Genomic DNA, 20,289 nt, shown 5'->3' with positions numbered 1-20,289 from the left:
GACCATATTGGACTTGTTAAAGAAGAAGAAAAACAAGAGGAAGACCTATTTGGACTACTTGTTGTCTGGTCCCTTGATACTTTGACAGCATGACATGAGAAATGGAAAATCAAAAATGTATTAGAGAAGCAAAATGCTAGCTTAAAAAAATCGTACCTCAATAGTAGACTAGAATAGATAATAAATAGGTTAGCGTCTTGTAGACTAATCCGTCCAATCTACTATTACATCAGCTGATCTGTCATTCATGATCCATATATTAGTATATTAATGTACAGAATGCCGATAATTATATAGGACTTTATTTCAAAACATACAAACCAACTGCTCCTACATGAATTGGACGAGGATCCCTCTACATTTGCCATTAGGTAACGACCGGCCGCCAAAGACATACCTACTCCCACTGAGTTTGAACAGTCACAACACACAATGAGATCGTCTACCCGATCCATTGCTAAATGAGCGGCACTACTGAGAGTGTCACACCCTATTATCTTCTTTGAAGCCTACCGCTAACACAAGTCTAATTCTCGCATAGTAGAATGCGCCTCCAAGAGTTGGCATTGCAATAGGTGCACACTGTCAAGCAAAACACTCGACCTCCAATCAAAATACGTATAAACAAAACCCGGATACAATTTTTTCCTCTCGTGTTGGAAGCCTATACAGGACCGCTTCATGCATCAACTTTAAACTACAGTTGGCCCGCTCGGCCCACGTCCTAACTTTTAGCGTACATAATCATGAACGGCAGCTACGGCACTAATAAGAATGTCACATGCACCCTATTATCGTCTTTGAAGCCTACTGCTGACACAACTCTAATCCTCATATAGTAGAACTACACACCTAAGAGTGAATTATATAGCAGAGCCATCAGAGCACAGCTTATTAATGTGCATGCATAAGACTGAAGAATATTGTTCTACAAAGAGGCCGGGGGCTCTTCAAATAGAAGATTTGCCGTGACAAATCTGAATTCAAAGAGCAACCGAATGATTTGACACGTAACGACACGTCCAAAGGCGTCAAATTCTGTCAAGACCGCTTTCAATTCAAATTCTCTCGTGTAGAAAGAAAAGAAAAGAAAAAATAGCTGCATCCAGCAATCACCAACAACATTGCTACCTTGAATGGATTAAAAATACTAGTGGAAGATAATCTGTTTGATGTACATCAACTTACCAACTTTCCTACACTACAAAATATTCAAGTAGCATCTCTATCAACGAATTTGATGGCTACTTTCGGCCCTTTTTCCCCTTGTGTTTCTTGGGATTGCCCTTTTTCTTCCCATGGGTTGCAGAAGCAGCATCAGGTTCTGGGCCCTTCGGCTTCGACTCATTGGAAATGCAAATCTCCTCATCTTCACTGTGAGTGTCTTCAGCATCCGACAGAACAGTATAACGATTATTACCTTCCCCTTCAACAGGGCTCATTCGGCTTTGTGAAGCTGGGACAACAGGTGGGAAGAATTTCCCAAGCACGTCATCCTTGCTCGGGTTTAATACCATGTCAACATAAATGGCATCTGTGCATAAGAACCTTGAACAATTGAACCCGAAACTTGCAATTACTAAAGGATTACCAATCTTCTTAAGAGCAGTAGCTATAGCTAGCACACAGGCACTCGCAGATCTGTCTTTCCTCCCCTTCTTAAGGGCCTCAACAAATTCCTTGGGCAGTACTCCAATGACATAGTTCTTCCCCAGAATATCAAAGAGCATATCTAAAGACTTCCCGAAGTTCACAAGAAGCAAGCATAGTAGAATAACCAATCTCAACATGAGTAGTGGATAAGAACTCTTCCCATCTGCATCAGTTTTTCTAATCCAATCAATCATATTCCCCCTTTTATAAATACAATCTCGAACAACATCAGTCACAAAATCAGCAATCTCTCCCAGGGATGGTGAACTTATGATGGTATCTCCATCCTTGTATATCAGCCATTCTATAAAACTTGAACTCGTGGAGATAACAAAACCATGAAAGCAAGAGGCCAAAGTCAAAAGGCGCTCTACAAGATACAAGAAGCAACCAGGTGATATGTAGTCATGAAGAGCCCTCCAGTTTGCACTATAAGTTTCGACTAATGCTTCATAGAATCGCCACAAAACGGATGTCTGTTTAGGTTCTCCACTACGACTCCAAGGTCCCATATCCTTCTCACACAAAGTCTCAACGAATGACATCCATGGCGGGTTGCAGGTCAGCTTTTGCACAATCATGCTGTGAAGTTCACTACTAGGCTTACCAGACCCAAGAATGATCATGATGACGTTTCCAATTTGCCCATAAGACATCTTGTTCTTCCCGCTGATACATTCAACTATTACTTGTTTCAGCATAGATTGGGAAGCATCAGTTCTTCTAAGAGAAATCATATTCTCTCTTGCTGAATTCCTCCAATCTAAAGGAAATATGCAAGTAATATATTTTTCAGTCGAAAAGGTTACAAACTTCTGTAGTGTCATGGTATCTTGATTCCTTTGCTTCAGACACTTGGAATCCAAAAGATATTTTCCAACATCATAGATCAGAGTAAGAGCCCTGCTTTGAAAGAAAATTGAATCAGGACTCTTGACTGGGAACTTGAAAAGTGCTTCAAGCTTTTCCAAAACCTTAATGCCAACAGAGACCAGTTCTGAACACCAAAAATTTTGAGCAGCTGGAATGAGTTGGTGAACATCAATGGAGACCAACTTCTCATAACTTTGGAAATGTCTTTTGTCCAGACCTCTAACCCAATCAGCATCAGAGATGAGTAAAACATACACTGGACTCAGATTATGATACAGCCTCCACACTCCTAAGAAAGTAAAACCAAACTCTACATAACCTTTGTAGTCTTGTGTTTCCAAACAACCTACAGATTCAATTATGTGAAGAATCTTCTCCTTCCAAGAATTCCAGAAGTATATGAGTGAATCGATGGAAACTTGATTTTTAGATATTTTCTCTTCTGAATGCTGTACAAGATCACCAATCAATTCTGTTTCCCATATATACTTATCAGTTCTTCGAGAAAGATGGGCATCCAAAATTTTTCTAGCTGATAACACTTCCCCTCTAATACTCTTATGTCTCTCAGAAGAATTGATTTGATTTTTCAAAACAGCCAACCTATCCATCCCATTTAATAAAATATCAACCTCAGTGGAAACCAATTCATAAAAGTTGTCTGTCTCATTCTTGGCAAGTGACTTGGCTTGTGCCAAAAGAGCCTCCTGTCGTGGAAACTTCTTCAGAGGCCAGCCCTTGCTGCCAGATGACCAAAGAGACTGGGCAAGTACGTAGAATAGTATGTGCAGTGAGGCCTCTTTGAACTTACCTGCCTTTCCAAGGAAATCAGATTCAAGTAGAATATCACCTTTAAGCTGTGCGATGTTTGCAGCTTCCAGATAATTTCCAAATTCTTCCTCCAACAACAAAAGCTCATCAAGGTTATCCAACCTCTTCAAAAAGTTTCGCATCAAAATTATAGAATGAAAAGCTTTAACAAATTTCATCATGGATCTGTTATCATTCAAATTATAATAGTGAAGTGCACAGCTCTCTAAAAACTCATGCTCCATTCTATTTATTCCATTTCCCCTTGTACTCATAGCACTGTCCTCTTCTGCATGCTGTTTCCAATTATTGATGTATTCCAAACCCATTTCAAATAGTCTTCCCTTGCCACAAACAGTGAGACACTCTGAGAAAAAATTTCCCTTGGCATACACATCTGCAGCCTCCTCATAGCATCCTGCTAGAGAAAAACATTCCGCGGCTCTCTCCAGTTCAGACTCGCCACATTTGTTCAAGTATATCCTAGCTGCCCCAATTAAAGATAGAAATTGAGAAAATGAAAATGATGTAGTCTTAATTCAGAACAAAAAATCACAAGAGATTTCAACATTAAGTGGGAGTACACAGACATGCAAGCATCGAATCAAGAATTTAAATTTAAAACATGTAATGAAAATGAAAATTCAAATCAGAAAAACATCAAGAATTCTTACCAGCTCTTTCATACTCCCCCAAATCAGAAAAACATCTCGCCGCAGAATCTGCCTTGCCTATAGCATCAAATATTTCAGCAGCTTCCCTGAGAATAGATTTAGCCTCTTCAGGATTTGACGTTCGCATATGGTCAGCGAGTGCTTTAAGACCAGCAGCTTTAGACCTTCTTTCCCAGTAAGCATCACCTGCTCTTTCAAAGCACATTGTGGCCATTTCGTAGTTATGTTCATGATATAGCTGCAAGAAACAAAAGAACGAGTAGGAAAATATTAATTGAAATTCTGGTGTTAGAATAGAAATATCTACTACTACCGCAACCACAATTCTGTTTTAGTTAATCTCTCCTCTTCATCAATACTATTTTCTCTTCAATGTACAGAAAGATTAAGCAAACCTTCATGCCACGTGACTTCCACTCCTCTGGACTGCTTGCAACTTGCATTGCATGTGCAAGGGAATCATCCAGTTGCTTAACTTGCACAAGACACTTCTTCTTCCAGTAGTCAAACATTGGTTTGGAGAGATCTTCAAAGTTCTCACATATCCACAATCTCTGTCTCGTGCGTGTAACAGCCACATATAGTTGTTTCAGTTCAGAGCACAATATGTTGTGTTTGGCTACATTAAAACTTGGAAAGCCCCTGGGTAATGTGTGGTCGAGTAAATCTAGTTCATTCATGTAATCGTATATTACCCTCCATTGATTTCTCGAAGGTGATGATCCGAAAAAGTTGTATAAGAGAACATCCTATAATGAGGATAGACAGATGTTAGGTCTAGGTATTTCAACATCAAAAATAATTGAGGCAGTTGATAATCACATTCTGATTTAAAACCACTCTATATCAAGAATTTCGTCGGAAAATGCAGCCAAGAAAAAGTCTTCAAGGGCCAAAAAATAGAAGATTCATACCATGGCAGAGGCATAACTAAGGACCACAGTAGATTAAAAGATCACAAATAATTAACAATATATTATTTTAATAAAGATAACTAAACTAAAAACAGTGATAATTACTTCTCTGCAACAAAAAAAGTGACCAAGTACACTGTAATCACCTGAAACTCAAGGCCCTTGCACTCGACAATGGTTAGCACAAGAGCATGCTTCCCTACAAGTTTTGATATCTCATTTCGAGCACTATCATCTCGCACCAAAATTACCTGCTCAGCACCAAATCCAACTATATTTCCAGTATTTCCAAATATCTTTATGATTGCATTTTCATTTTCTCCAGATTCAAGCAATACTGGAGCTTCCCCATATATCAAACTGCTTTCAGGTTTTAAAACATCAATGGAAAGGGGGAAAAAATGATAAAGAAGTTCAACAATGCTTTGTGATAGCTTGAGGATTCCAGCATGGGTACGAAAGTTTTGAGTCAAGTGAAAAATTTCTGAGATTTGGCCCTTTTCCTTACCTTCATAGTGCTTATTGCTTCTTGACTCCAACATAAATTTCTTGTAGAATAGATGTCGTAATTCTTGAAATCTGAAATCAATACCCCTTGCAATTGTTTGAGCAGTATCACCCGAAAAAACAAAACCCTCTTCAACATTGTGGCACATGTGTTTAAACAAGGCAATTTGACTCATTGTGAGATCCTGAACCTCATCAATATAAACAAAGTCCATATGATCCCCCTCATACTTTTCATGCCTGAGTCGACGGTGAAGATCAGTAACAAAATCAGCAAGATCAAATTCACCATATTCCAACTTCATTTTTTCATACATCTGAAAAATGTCATATATAACTTCTCGCTCTTGGCTGGTTAGATTGGAAGCTCGGCTCTCTGACAGTTGAACATAATCCTCTCGACTCAATTTACCATCACACGCTTCTAGAGCTCCCAGGCCACCTTTTATATGAGAAATAATCTCTGTAAAGACTCTTGAAGCATCAAGCTTCTTTGTTAACTCGGTATTAAAATGAGGCCAGTATAATGAACTAAACTTCTCATAACTGACTTCCTTTGTCCTTATAAAAGTCTGCAAGGCAATTGATCTTGAACTTCGTAGTTGACCATGAGTAACCTCAGTTGCATCAAGGAATCTTTCAAAGTATGAGTTTCTCAATGTTCCATCAAGCATAATCAAGAACTTATGCAATGTGATGAAAAGAGGGTAAGAATGGGCAGGAACTTCATGAAATGAATCTTGGATATCGTTAAATTGAGCTTCATCCTCATCAAAATCAATCATATCAATCAAACCGGTTTCAGTTGAATGACTTCTACCAGATGCAAATCTGTGTAGATAACAAAAAAAATAGCAACTTAAAATTATGCTTCTCCTTCAAGTGGCTGGTGTGAAGTTAATATTTACAGAACAATTAAAATATCTCATTCAGAATATAAGAAAAGAAACTCTTGCACAAGCAACAGAGACATACTAGAGCAGAACATCCTGAACTAGGATTCTATAGATTCTCTGATGGTAAAAGAAGAATATAGTGTATTCAAACTAGAAAATGCACAATGACTTAAAGCACCGACATAATTGTAAATTACATGAAAAATAAATACTAGCAGTACCGGTATATTCTAACCATAGTTGTAAACCCATCAAACATGTTTGATTCAATCTCAAGTTTAGTATTTGAGATAAAACTATTTAAGCTTTGACAGACTTATAAGCCAAGAAACGCCTTCCATAAGAAAGATGAATTATAAGGGGACATGAAATAGTAATTTTCAATCATGTCTTAAGAAAATAATATATAGGCAAAAGATGAAAAATTAGCACACCTTTTCAAGTGTAAAACATGTTGCTTGATAGCATAACATAGCTTTGGACTCACTGTCACGAAAAGCTGGTGTAGAACTTTCCCCTCAGTGGCTGCCAAACTCTGTTCAACCTTGTTGCTTTCACTAATATGGCATCCTCGCACTGCCAACTGGTGCCACTGCTCTTTCTGAAATAATTTCATGGTTAAAACTGTGGTTTTCCCAGTTCCTGACCGTCCAACTATAAAGGAACTTCTCTGATAAAGGATAATCTCCAATTCTTGGTCTGTAACTTCAAACGGAAGATCCAGTTCTCTACCCTCATGATCAGACAGCAAGTGGTTTACCACCCCAGATGATAGTGAGTAAAATTTCATCAGTAACAAACTTTCGCTGACACGTGAATTCTCAGCATAACTTCTACCATGAGAAGTGTCACCAACTAAATCATTCTGGATTTCAGTGAAGCTAAGATCCTTAAACCGAATAAATTCCAAAGAACTTGGCCAGCTCTTTGGAACTTCCAAATCACTGATCACAAAATGGAAAACAAAGAAAACCGACAATTAGTTAGAAATTCAAAATATGAAAAAAAACATGTATATTTATATCACTGCTAAGAGACGAGTCACTATATAAAATCATGGACAAAAAGGAAAACGCTGATTATCTGTATAATCATCTGTATTATAATCTGGAAGGTTTTAACATACCCCTCAAGACATTTCTCCTTGCAGAGATTAATATAATCATCTGTATATTTGTTTAATATATTGTCCAGGCGATTTACCAACGTTGGGACATCCTCTATAGGCAATATGTCCCAATTCTTCAATACTTGAATGTATCTCAAATCCTTTGCTATGTCTGTTGTGCAAACAATATATAGATCTTCAACCTTGAATTTCTTCAAGATCAGTGAAGAGTTGCCACAGATTACATCTGAATTTTGCATCTTCGGTCTCCAGCCACTGGCAAGCTTTAGTAGAACATTTAGCACTGACCTCTTCAAACGGACTGACATCAGTTTCTTGAATGACTTCAAAAAGTTATCACTAAAAAGTACCTGAAGATAATTTATAGACCAGAAAATCCAATTTCAGAATTTTTTTGATAAGTGCACATTAGGTTCTCAGAAAATTAGTGGGGGGGGAATCAAGAAGTAATAACAAAAATCAATATCTTTGATTACCTTCCATCTAGCACTTCTGAAAAGTACACTGTCAGCATTAAGCAAATCATCTAGTTGGTCGAACTGTTTCTTCACCTCTAATATGGCCTTGGCTAAATCCTTGTCTTCATCAGCATTGAAAAAGCATTGGCGATTTTTGGCATCAAGGACCAAGGCCTCCCAAACAGACTCACTATCACATAGAGTTCTTTCATTCCCCAAAATCCACAGACAGTGCCTGAAAACATCAGAGGATCAGTAGTTATTTCCACCAAGCTAATTAACAAGGATGTAAAAGCATACAGGTTTATATAGAACATACCTAGCCCTTGTAAGAGCAACATTAATTCTTTGCGGTTTTGAAATAAACTCAAGTGACTGTTGACAATTGGATCGTACAGTGGAAAATATAATGATGTCCTCTTCCCCACCCTGGAACCCATCAACTGTCTTCACCTTCACTATAAATCCATCAAGATTATTATACTTCTGTCCAAGTTTGTCCTCGATTGCAACTACTTGAGCAGCATATGGAGATACTATACCAATACTAAGATTCTGTTTTGAATCAACCCATTCTGTATAACAAAGAGAAAACCAAAAGTGAAAAATTGTCTTGTGAGAAAATAAAGGTGATAGAATTTAGCAAACCGTATTTTAAAGTTCTGTGTTGGTTTGAGAAAATGACCTCTATTACCAAACAGGCTTAATGGGTCAAACATGCATTGCCTCTTCTACTACTTTAAGATTTATTATGAAACAAACCATATACAATGGATCATGCATCCAAAGAAAAAAAAAATACCCCCAATTAAAATGAACCAATCCCACCAGAAGCTATGAAGCAAAGCGTAGACATAAGAACTCTTGCATGCAGTTCAATAGATCTTACCCAAACAGTAGAGTAGCCACAAGTTAGATGTAACCAATAGATGATCCGGTACTGTTTACAGTACGCAATTATTTTTATCAATCAACGGTACTGTTTACAGTACGCAAAAGAAAATTACATAGTGTTCATATTTAAATTGAAACCATTATCCAAAAGGGAATAAATATTTAGTTTTACTACGACAATTTAAACTTTCAAATCAATGCATATGCATACACCAAGACAATTTGAAATTTATTGACAACTATGGCCAGATCAGAAGCTAAAGCGCACCATCACATAAAATAAAATGGATGAAGAAAAAAAAAATTGAAAAAAATTGAGATGAGAACATGAGGAAGAATGCAGCAAGATATACCTTTATACAGTTTCCGCAGTATTTGTGAAACAATAGCAACCTCAACCATATTCTTTCGACTACGTCCATCCTCATCCTTCTCTTCTCGTCCACCAATGACATTGATAAAAGAATAAGGACCGAACATTGACCCTTTAAGATAGTTTTTCTCCTGGCTTCTCCTTTTAAGATTTGGAGCATCCAGGATCATGTTATTGTAGAAACTAGAATTTGGGAAGAAACTTATTGATGGATGCATCCTGTACTGCATATTTAGGAGGTGTTTTGAGTGACCAACTGAGCTTAACCTCTCAAGCAAGCTTCTTGCAAAACCAGCTTCATCAGAAACCTACAGAAGTAAAGAAATTTAATATACATAAAACATAATAAGAAGGGGAATAAAAACTGATAAGAGGAGTAAAGATATGACATCAACTTACAATGCTGTTCACTATAGCTGGTAACTGACATTCATCACCAACAAGCACGGCATGCTTCACGCCTGGTAGTTGAAGGGGGATTGTTGATTCACACTCTTTCAATTGCGCAGCTTCGTCAATAACCACAATGCTTAGAGGCTCCATTGCCAATTTATGCAACTTATATGAGCTGGATGCGGTGCAAAATATCAAGGAAGCACTTTGAAAACAAAATGCCATTAGAGACTCTTGATTCATAAAATCCGGAAGGTGAAGTTCACTCAGAGAGTCAAATAGATTGTGTAAGACTTTAAGGCATTCTCTTCTATTTGTGAATAGAAGAAACGAGTTATCAGCACATGTCTCTGATATGTCTTCAACTTCAGAATGTGAGAAAATGTCTTCAAGTGCTTCAGAAGCAACATTAACTTGAAACAACAATGATTCAAGGGAGTCAACCAATTTGACAAGCAAAACCATGTTTTGGAAATTATCCACGGAAATGTAATTTTTCGGCATGTGGGTACAGAAGATAGAAAGGCAATATCTTAGAGGTGATGCAGTAGTAACAAATCTGTCTCTAATAAATTCCAGAAATGTTTTGCATGTGTCCTTGCCAGCTTTAGCGACAATTCTGCTTTCTTTCGCTTTCATTTGACCTATAGCCTTTGGTTCCTTCTCAATAGTAAACTCATTTTCCAAAAAAGTATGGTAGTGAGAAACACCATCTTCAAGACAATCTATCATGGAAGCAAAGCAATGCCTCCAACCAGTCCGTGGCCCTAAGCACTCAACAAGCCTTTTGAGACGGTAATCTAAATATATCTCTTCAATGTCTGAGCCAACTTTCAGTCGCTCCTTATTCCCAAATAGAAGAACTTCTCCCAAAGAACAAAACAAAGCACTGGACTCTACTTCAGTCACCATCTTCACAACGCGAGAAGCAACTTCAGTTATTGCAACATTTGTTGGGGCACAGACAAGAGTCCTACGATTCATCTGTAGCAGGGTTAAAAGTAGAGTCACGATAGTTTTAGTTTTTCCAGTACCAGGAGGACCCCAAATTAGTTCCACAGCAGACTTTTCATGAGAATGCAGCATTTCAAGACAGGCCAGAATGGTCCCAGTCTGGGATTCATTCAAACCAGATGATAAACTCTGAACTAATCTCTTATTCACAATGTCATTGTTCTTTTCAGAGCAGAGATTTTTCTGAGCCTGTAATCAAGCATAATATCTTCAGTCAGTTCCAGCAATATATGTCATTTAAAGACAGATGAGTTATAGAAACATATATGTGATTACATCTAAGAATCCATTGTACATTAATTTGAGTGGTACACAAATATTAGAGTCAAAAGCAGGGAGGAAAGATTTGTCATATTTCTTCATGAACTTTAAACAGGAAGATATTGTCTCAATATTAATATATTACGAGTGATATAGTAAAGGTTATTTAGCTGTGAAAAAAGCTGAACACCAAGTAGGCGAGTACTTGCTATGGTGTGGCCAGTATTACATTACATCTTATATTATGAATAGTTCATGTAAACAACTAGTTCCCGTGTTAGTGAACATATTTCTAACTCAACTAATCAAAATCTACAAAACTGATCACAATTCAGAAATCTCTTACCACAGAATCAGTGCACAGAACCTCCTTGATAATCTTCAGGTTTTTGGACATGTGCAAAGCTTTCCATATTCTTCCATTTGGGATTAAGTTCACTAGAAAAACCATAAACAGTGGTGTTGTGCTCTTTACGACTTCAAGCTCTTTGGAAGCCTTGACTTTAAAATAAAGAGAAGTAGTGTCATCCTTGTTCTCATTTTCCGAGACTTTAGTGACCGATGCAAAAGCCCATGACCTCCCTACCCTTTGTAAATCTGAAACAGTTTCAGGTTTAGCATTTGCTAAAACAAAAAGATCACCGGGCAAAGTTTTGTATGGCTCCTTGCCACGGTCATTGAACCTGTTTCGCCAGTAATCCACCTTGATATTATATAGCTTTGTCCCATATGGCTTGGCTTTTTCAAAAGCAACTACTTTAGCAAATGGTGCCCTGTAAATAGTTTCCATACTTGAATGGACTTGCGCTCGTGTTTCTTCCAATAAAGGATACATATAACACCCGAAGTAATGCTCAACAGAGTCAAATGATTCAGGAATCTTTTCCACCTAGAATAACAAAGACTCACAGTAAGTACTTACAAAGCGAGAGACAAAGAATCAGCACTCACAGTAATTCACATTGAACACCCGCATTAAGAAATCTCTAAAGCCGGTTTTTGCAAAAGCATGAATTCTTTACATGAATCTTAACAGAGCCATTTATTTTGCTCATTTAAGTATCAGATGAAAAACAAAACCAAAAAAAAAAAAAGTGCAGAAGATGAGTGTCATTACATGTTTACATTGTAGTGAAAAATCAGAAAACTGAACTTAAAGATTAGGTCTTTCCGAGTCTAAGGCCGCCAAAACAAGCTAATACGTGTGCTACAACCAAAAAAGGAACCTCCCTTCATAACAATCATCAAGATTCCAGTCAAAAAAAACCTCTACTATTTCACAGTAAACAGAAAGACGCCACCTTTTCTCAGTAAAAACACGAAAGATAAGATTTTTCTGAAGTAAAAGTGAAAACCAATACCTTGTTCTTGAAGAGACGTTCGTTGAAAATGTCATCAAGGGACCAAGAAAACACAGTATCGGCCAAAAGGTTGGGTCTTTTACCCTTTTTCTTGTGTGAACCTTCCATCTTATCTCCTTTTCCAACTCCAAAAGTCGCTTGCTTTTCTTATCTGCATTCAAAACAAAGCATATGATTATGAACCCTTTTGACTGGAAACCCACTTTTTCACCGCAAAGTGGTTTACAGAAGGAAAAGAAATGATCTTGAAAAGTAAGATGTACATTACATTTTCACCTCTCTGGGATTAAGGCTATCATCAAGAGTGAAAAGAGGGAGGTAAAATTTCTGAGCAGTAATCAAATGCAAACTAGAAGGGTTGAGAAAGCGAGGACAAATAGTGAAGGTCTGTGCTTGGAGGAGAAGTTGTTCTTCTTCCCTTCACAAAATGAGAACAGTAGGTTGGTTCTTGACCATTTGACCTTTAAAGGTCTTGTTTTTTATGATAGAATTCAAAATGAAGATTTATTTAGGACAAGGAAGTCTTTGTGAAGCCCTTCATTGGGAGTCGGGGCAAGTTTTTCCACAAAAGTCTTAAACTGGTCGTATTAGGAAAAAGCAACTTTGTTCTTTTATATAAGCAATGCTGGTTACTTTTCTCTACCACATTTTCCTTTCGATCTTTTTCACTTAATAAATGACACGTAGATTCCACTACAACATAAAATTCGATATTTATTACATTGAAAAATATTTTCTATTTTTTCATATCTGCCCTTCTAAGTTCTAATAAATGTCCCACATTTTTTTCTTTCTCTCTCTTACTATGTTTGATAATTTTACATTTCTTTTTTCTTAATTAATTTTACATTTTTAATTGTTATTTTGGGATCTGGGGTGGGGTTTTTTCTTCTTCTTGAGTTCATCTAGATCAAACTTCCCCACTACCTTCCTTCCTTTTCTCTCAAATTTTTATCTCTTTGTATTTTCTCTAGCATCCATTCTGAAATTCATTCTCTTTTTTTTTTTTAAAGAAGAAGAAAAGAGAATTGATGAATAATAAAGGCAGACTAACAATCACTTCGATTAAGATACATAGGATGATAGGAATTGGGTTTGAATAATAATTTTAATCAGGATTTAGCAATGAATTGATCTCTAAGATTTCTAAAAAAAATTGAGTTTTGAAAAAAAAAATTGAAAAACAAATGTAGAGTCACTAGAATAGGAACGTAGTAGATTTTTTCCATTCCAGAACAACAATGTCAAGAATTAACTTAAATTTTGGGAGAGATTATAATTATGCTTCATTATTTAAAGTTGAAATATAAAAAAAAGGTAAGAGGGAGAGAAAAAAAAACGAATGGAAAAGAAGAGTATGAAAGTTTCTACGTATAGGGCTAGATATCAAAGATTGGTTGGAAGATTAATTTACTTGTCTCATACTAGACCAGATGTAGCATATGCAGTTAGTGTAGTGAGCCAGTTCACGCACAACCCAAGTGAGGCTCATATGGATGTCGTTGTTAGAATTTTAAGATACTTAAAGACTGCACCAGGGAAGGTCTGATGTTTTCTAAATATAATCACCTGGAGGTGAGTGGCTTTACTGATGCAGATTGGGCTGGTTGTATTACTGACCGAAGATCTACTTCAGGGTACTTTACATTTACAGGAGGAAACTTGGTTACTTGAAGAAGTAAGAAGCAAAAGGTGGTAGCAAGGTTTAGTGCTGAAGCAGAGTATAGAGGGATGGCTCATGGAGTTTGTGAACTACTATGGCTGCGTAATTTATTGCGTGACTTAGGGTTCAAACCTAAGCAAGCCATGAAGTTACACTGTGACAATAAGGCAGCAATCGATATATCACAGAATCCCATACAACATGATCATACCAAGCATGTGGAAGTTGATAGGCACTTTGTTAAGGAGAAGCTAGACTCGAAGTTGATTGACTTTCCATTTGTTCCAACTAAAGAGCAATTAGCAGATGTGTTGACTAAAGGAGTTTCCACGAAGGTGTTCCATGACTCACTTGACAAGTTGGGCATCCGTAACTTGTATGCTCCAACTTGAGGAGGAGTGTTAGCGTGAGTCAACGTATCCTATTTAGAATATTTTTGTTCTATTAGGAATGTACTTATTGTATGCAATTAGGAATGTAATTATCCCTTTAATTGTAATTAGCACTTACCTAGTTAGTATATTTAACTAGGCAAAAGATAAATTGTAGTTAAGATCTTTTCATTAATTGTAAAAGATAAATTGCATTAATTATGGGCAAATGCGGAAGAAAACAAAATTGGTTTCCACAACATTGAATTTATATTTTTGAGTGAAGTCAAAGTACTCTTGGCATATAATGAATGAGAAATGTTAGAAGAGAAGGTTTGGACATTTGAGTAGGCTAATTTTTATTATTATTATTATTATTATTTTATCAAAAGTGAGGTTGCAAGCTAGGGATGACAAAAATCTCCAACGGGGCGGAGCTTCATTGGATACCCGCCCCTAATGGGGGGAGAATTCGGGGACAAATGGGGAATGGGGATGGGGATCCCCAATCCCCGCTATTTAAGATTGGGGATGGGGCGAGGATAGTATTGTGATCCCCATCCCTAAACCCGCCTCAATAATATATACATATATTTAATTTATATATTTTTTAATTTATTTTTTATAATATAAATCATAAATATATATATGTATATATATATATATATATTTACTACTTTACTTTAATGGCTACACTTTTACTTTAATGGTGTTGACTTTTGAACTCACTGAATTATGATTTATGAATTTAATCATGTTTTAAATTTATTTGTTGTAGATTTTGATTTAAAAAAAGGCAATATGAGAAAAAATTATTTTATTTATTAAATTCTTATTGGGGATTTGGGGCGGGTTTGGAGGCTTAGTCCCTAGTGGGGATGGGGACGGGGAATCCCCAATATATTTTTATTGGGGATTGGGGCGGGGATGGGGGTAGAGAATGACCCCGGGGATAAGGATGGTATTGTGATCTCCATCCCCAACCCGCCCCATTGCCATCCCTATTGCAAGCCACTTTAATTATGTTACAGAGTTAGTAACACCCACCTAGTGTATGCAAATTTGAAGCAATTTGTGTTCAACGCTTGACATTTTCCATAAAATTCAAAATCATTGACGTTAAAACATCTCAATAACCGCGAAAGAGTGAGGTTAATAGGCACATTACTCAATACTCATAAAGGGTAAAATGCACTGCAAATTTCAACCCAACATGAATATACAGAATAATGCAAGTCGACCACTACCTGTTTATGCAGTAATTTCTGACAACACATTTTATACAAAAACCCTTTTATATAATATAGTATAATTCCATAGCTCAGTATCATATGGAGAGAACAGAACATGCGAGCTGAAACAAAGAAGAAAGAGAAGCACCCTACTCAAGTAATCAAAATCCAAGGTGCCACCTTTTGTTCCGAACGATTTAGCTGCAAAGCTATTAATATACCAAACAAGTTCGTATGATGGAAAAACAAAACTTTAGGCAGGTTCAACCGAAGTGATCATTTCATACAACTACTTGTGCATAGAATCTAACAGTTTGAGAGCCAAAGCTTGCTGATGCTCTATATAACTTGGGTCAGCAATGAACCCAGCTTTATCCTTCTTTTCTTCTCTCTCACCATTATCATCACTATCAAAGTAAATCTTTGACTTTTTGTGCGATCGATTATCAGATGGCTCTTCTTCCGACTCAGAATCGTCATCCTCCTCTTCTTCTGCATCTGCTCTCTTCAACTTCATCTTCTCCTTCATTCGTTTTTCACGGCGACGCTGGCGATCTTTTACCTTATCTTCCTTGTCTACCATCTTCACCTCTTCCCTAAGCCTCTTATGAAATTCTTCTTTCTTGTCTGCAGCAAAATTAATATACATCAGGACACTAAACCAAGCAGCTGCAAACACATTCCAATCCATGCACAACATGTGGAATCAAGTCATCACATTCTCCAACAGGCGATAAAAGTTGTTCTATATACTCCAAGTATTCATTTATATAGAAGTTCAGACACTCAATTGTAGTGGAATTAACCAAATATTTCATGGCACATTCTGGTTTCATTTTTTTAAAATTCAAGAATTAATACGTACCTTGAAGTCCATCAAGAACGCTAGGATCACTGGGACCAGCCAGCCTTGCAAGTGGGTCCACCAAATTGCCGTCCTCATCATAGACCTTCCTAGTTCCCAATGGTCTATCGAGATTGATCTTCAACTTCTTTTTCTTCAGAACCCGAGTTGCCGGCCTGCAGGGGGAAATGCACACAGAATAAAAGAGTGAATTAAACGAGTCACCAAAGCACTCATTGATAATGCTTCCATAACTACAACATATGGATTAAACTATTTGCATGGGAAGAATCAGTATTTGCATCTATTACTGAACTTGTCCAGCCTATTTGTGAATATGTGGTTCTTGATGACTAAGATATAAAAAAAAATAATAATAATAATAATAAACAAATAAAAAAGCATATTAGACAAGCAACATACATAATATCTGCAATCTGTCTTCCTTCCTCCTCTCTCTCAGTTGGTGCATCATTTATTTGAAGAAGACCTCTCTCCACTTCCTCTGCCTCCGAATCACCAATATCAAGCTCCTCTCTGGGAGTCTCTAATGCATTCTCCATGTCGGAACTTTCTGGTTCAACAATGGGAGACAGTTCCAATGGTTTCTTGGACTTCATTTTGTGGTTTGAAAAACGGATCTTGGGGGTCATTGGTAAACCCATTGATGCTGAAAACTCATCAACTGGCAGTTGCATTACGTCAAAAACTTCTTTGTCCTTGTGATTTTGAATAGACTTCAAGTACGTGATAAAGGCCCTTTTGGCCAGACCTGGAAGTGTGTCTGGGTACTTGACTAGCAAAGCTGATAGCAAACCACTGACAGGTTGCAGTCTCTTGTTGTTAGCCTGAGCAAGCAGCATAACAGCAAATTTAGCATGGCGAAAAATAAATAAATAAATAAATAAAGTTCTTAGCAAGGGACTGTCTCTTGCAAACCACACATATACCCACTTCCTCTTCCAAAAGAAGAAAAGACAGTTTACCTTGATGCTTTCTATGGGTATTTTTGCGGCATCTAATTTCTCAAGCATTTTTGTTTCTGAGGGCATCACAAATAAAAGTGATCGCCCTTCTGATTGATAGCGCGCAGTTCGGCCAACTCTGTGTATATAGGATGCAACATCTTCTGGACAATCCACCTGCAAATGGGGAGATGAAAATATAAAGAACTGATAACAAAACAAAATACAAAGAAAAAAGATGTTTTCATCTATACAACACCATAATAACAAAAATCTTGGAGCAGCCAACAACTCACCTGAACAACCCAGTCGACTGCCTGGTTGAAATCAAGGCCTCTCGAAGCTACATCAGTCGAGAAAAGGACCGTAGCTTTTTCATGAAACTGCGAATATGTTCCCATTCTTCCCTCTTGCTTCATCTTACCATGAAGACACTTCAGGGGTATTCCAGGTCGGAGCTTCTTAAATGCTTCATAGACAAACTTTACCTATTAAAGTAGCAATTTAACCTAATCAGCAATGATATAATTTATAACATATAAAAGAAGACTTATTTATATCAACAACCAGATGAACAGATAAATGATATAAATGAAGGTGAGATCTACGGTCCACTGAGAATAGACTGATCTTCCATATAAAGGAAAAGGGTAAGCTAGTCTCTAACAACCAGATGAACTCTTGCATATGCTATGCTGACATTTTCTGGCCGGACATAACTGTGCGTAAATAGACTTAAAAACACGATGGCACCTGTTTACGTGTCGATAAGAACACTAAAATCCTAGAATTCAGATGCGCCTTAATGAAGCTCCACAGCATATCTAGTTTTTTATCAAGAGGAACAATCATTGCAGTTTGCTTCAAACGATTAGGAGTGGCTCTTGTAGCTTTCTCATGCACGCTAAGGTACTCTGGGTCCTTCAAACTAAGTCTTGCAAGATCTTGAACCGACTTTGTTTGAGTTGCAGAGAAGAGAAAGGTTTGTCTTCTCTTAGGTAGCTGTGAAATGATGGCGTTCAGTGCCTTCTTAAATCCCACATCAAGAATACGATCTGCCTCATCGAGGACCAAAACCTGTTCCCTGGCCAGGAAAGTTCACCCAATTCAGCAGAAAATATATATGTATATATGACTGATTAAGGAAATATAACTATGAAGAACTATTAACCAAAAAAATAATAGAATTTGATGCCATCAGAAGAATAATAGAATCTTAAACTAAATCTGATAACTACATCACTAAACTGAAGCAAAATAAGCAGCACCAGTAGATTAGAAGTCATATTTCCAACTATAAATAAGACAAGACTAAGGTTTAAACAGATATCTGCAACCTTCTTTTCATCTACTGCCCATGCATAAACACCATTCCCCTCCCCCCCCCCCCCCCCCCCCCCCTCTCAAAAGCAAACAAGAAAGAAAAAGTGGGACCTGTAGCTGTGAACACTCAAAATTTGGTGTCTCATCCATGTGTTGTAGAAGTCGTCCAGGAGTGCAAACCAGTATGTTCAGTTCATTTACACGCTCCTTCTCCGCTTCAACATCTTTTCGACCACCAATTAGGAGGCCAGCACTAAAATTATGGTGCTTCCCAACTGCTCTTAACACATCAAACGTTTGACTAGCTAATTCCCTTGTCGGAGATATAATAATGCTGCCTACCCCATCCTCAGGATTCCATCTCTCTTTATACAATTTTTCCAGAAGCTGAAATTAACAACGCACAAGAGGTTAAAAAACCAAAGGAAAGCAAAGGTGCCTGGTGATTATAGGAACTGTAAAGCATAGTTCAAAAAAAAAAAAAAAAACCCCCACAGATATGCAATCAATCAAAGAACAATACTTTATAAATCTTTAGCCAATAATTCGGCACAAATAACTCAACCAAATACTAGCAGTATCTAAACCAAGAAACTTAATAGTTATCTGTCCACTTCCTCACATTTCTCAGCAACCAATGACACCATTGTTCACTCCTCACAAAATCAAGCATCACACAACTCAAAGCAACCATCGAAAAACTAAGCCAATAATCTGGCTCAAAGCAACTATCACACAACTCAATTAACAAAGCCAAACACTAGCACTACTTAAAACCCACAAACTTAACACTAATTCATCCACTTCCTCACATTTCTCATCAACCAATGCCACCCAAAGCCCCCATTTTTCACCTAACCAAGCATTAATGTAAAAAAACCAATCTTTCACAGCTCAATTTACTAAACCAAACACATTCCAAAACCCAGAAACTCAACATTTCAATGACCACCCAGATACAAATGACTTCCCTTGAACCACACCCACTCACCGGAATCACAAAAGCCAGAGTCTTGCCGGAGCCGGTCTTGGCAGCGCCGAGAATATCCCTGCCGCAGAGCGCGTGGGGCAAACACGCCCTCTGGATATCGGTCATGTCGGTGTACTTGGACTGGCGCAAGGCGTCCTTGGTCTTCTTGGAGATGGGGAGGTCGGCGAACCTGGTGGCGCCAGCGTAGCGGGAGAAGGAGGTGGGGTCCACGCGCCCAATGGGGGCCTTGGAGGGAAGAGGCGGGAGAGACATGGGGTTGGAGCCGCAGTCGGGTTTCTGGGATTCGATCCATGAATTGAGGAGGTTGATTTCTTCGACCTCCGAGAGTAGCTTTTGCTTCCGCGTTGTTTTTGATATGGGTTTTCTCATTGTGGCTCTCTCTGTTTTTGGAGGTTGGAGATGGAGACGACGCTAGGTTTTTTTATGGGTTTTAGAGAGCAGACTCAGCAGAGTAGTCCGAGGCGTCTGATAGAGTGATGACTAATAAGGGTTTAAGCTAAGCTGTCAATTCCGACAAACTTGAAACCCGCACAAAATAAAGCGGGTTGAATCCGCACGATTAAAAAGCGAGTCGATGGTGGGTCAACCCGCCATAACCCATTTAATAAATTGGTCAGCCACAGGTGAACCCGTATAACCCGATTGTGCTATGTTTCTTCTTGAAATTTTGGACGTTCAGAGTAGATTAGA

The 20,289-nt window shown here is 37.8% G+C and overlaps 2 protein-coding genes across 3 annotated transcripts; both read right to left on the bottom strand.

Annotated features, from left to right (window-relative positions):
• Window positions 1-1,112: 1,112 nt before the first annotated feature.
• Window positions 1,113-12,617, bottom strand: LOC112199799. Of its 2 annotated transcripts, none has more exons than XM_040518093.1 (13): window positions 12,479-12,617; window positions 12,211-12,361; window positions 11,196-11,738; window positions 9,581-10,777; window positions 9,162-9,489; window positions 8,234-8,489; window positions 7,933-8,149; window positions 7,454-7,806; window positions 6,762-7,271; window positions 5,071-6,262; window positions 4,406-4,759; window positions 4,011-4,248; window positions 1,113-3,823 (listed from the first exon to the last, which is right to left on the bottom strand). In XM_040518093.1, the coding sequence occupies exons 2-13, from the start codon at window positions 12,316-12,318 to the stop codon at window positions 1,245-1,247; spliced, it is 7,875 nt and encodes a 2,624-aa protein (XP_040374027.1). In that variant the 5' UTR covers window positions 12,319-12,361; window positions 12,479-12,617; the 3' UTR covers window positions 1,113-1,244. The 2 variants fall into 2 exon arrangements, with proteins under 2 accessions (XP_040374027.1, XP_040374028.1); XM_040518094.1 differs by having other exon boundaries at window positions 3,678-3,819.
• A 2,903-nt stretch (window positions 12,618-15,520) lies between these two features.
• Window positions 15,521-20,067, bottom strand: LOC112200816 (DEAD-box ATP-dependent RNA helicase 32). Its single transcript, XM_024341826.2, has 8 exons — window positions 19,600-20,067; window positions 18,720-18,995; window positions 18,039-18,362; window positions 17,582-17,773; window positions 17,307-17,462; window positions 16,744-17,168; window positions 16,342-16,496; window positions 15,521-16,103 (listed from the first exon to the last, which is right to left on the bottom strand). The coding sequence occupies exons 1-8, from the start codon at window positions 19,966-19,968 to the stop codon at window positions 15,766-15,768; spliced, it is 2,235 nt and encodes a 744-aa protein (XP_024197594.1). The 5' UTR covers window positions 19,969-20,067; the 3' UTR covers window positions 15,521-15,765.
• Window positions 20,068-20,289: the final 222 nt, after the last annotated feature.

This window comes from Rosa chinensis, chromosome 4, assembly GCF_002994745.2.
Source record: "Rosa chinensis cultivar Old Blush chromosome 4, RchiOBHm-V2, whole genome shotgun sequence".
Taxonomy (NCBI): Eukaryota; Viridiplantae; Streptophyta; class Magnoliopsida; order Rosales; family Rosaceae; genus Rosa; species Rosa chinensis.
Note: the sequence above shows the minus strand (reverse complement) of the source record. Positions and strands in the feature narration are given on the sequence as shown.

What these genes read in the sequence shown, in the direction of transcription:
- LOC112199799 (XM_040518093.1), bottom strand. Translation starts at nt 12,318, where the DNA reads ATGGAAGGTTCACACAAGAAAAAGGGTAAAAGACCCAACCTTTTGGCC. An exon ending in AACGTCTCTTCAAGAACAAG is followed by an intron (nt 11,739 to 12,210) that starts GTATTGGTTTTC and finishes TTGTTATTCTAG; the next exon opens with GTGGAAAAGATTCCTGAATC. An exon ending in ACTGCGGAAACTGTATAAAG is followed by an intron (nt 8,490 to 9,161) that starts GTATATCTTGCT and finishes TTTGTTATACAG; the next exon opens with AATGGGTTGATTCAAAACAG.
- LOC112200816 (XM_024341826.2), bottom strand. Translation starts at nt 19,968, where the DNA reads ATGAGAAAACCCATATCAAAAACAACGCGGAAGCAAAAGCTACTCTCG. An exon ending in CTCTGGCTTTTGTGATTCCG is followed by an intron (nt 18,996 to 19,599) that starts GTGAGTGGGTGT and finishes TGTTAATTTCAG; the next exon opens with CTTCTGGAAAAATTGTATAA. An exon ending in CGTTCTTGATGGACTTCAAG is followed by an intron (nt 16,104 to 16,341) that starts GTACGTATTAAT and finishes ATTTTGCTGCAG; the next exon opens with ACAAGAAAGAAGAATTTCAT.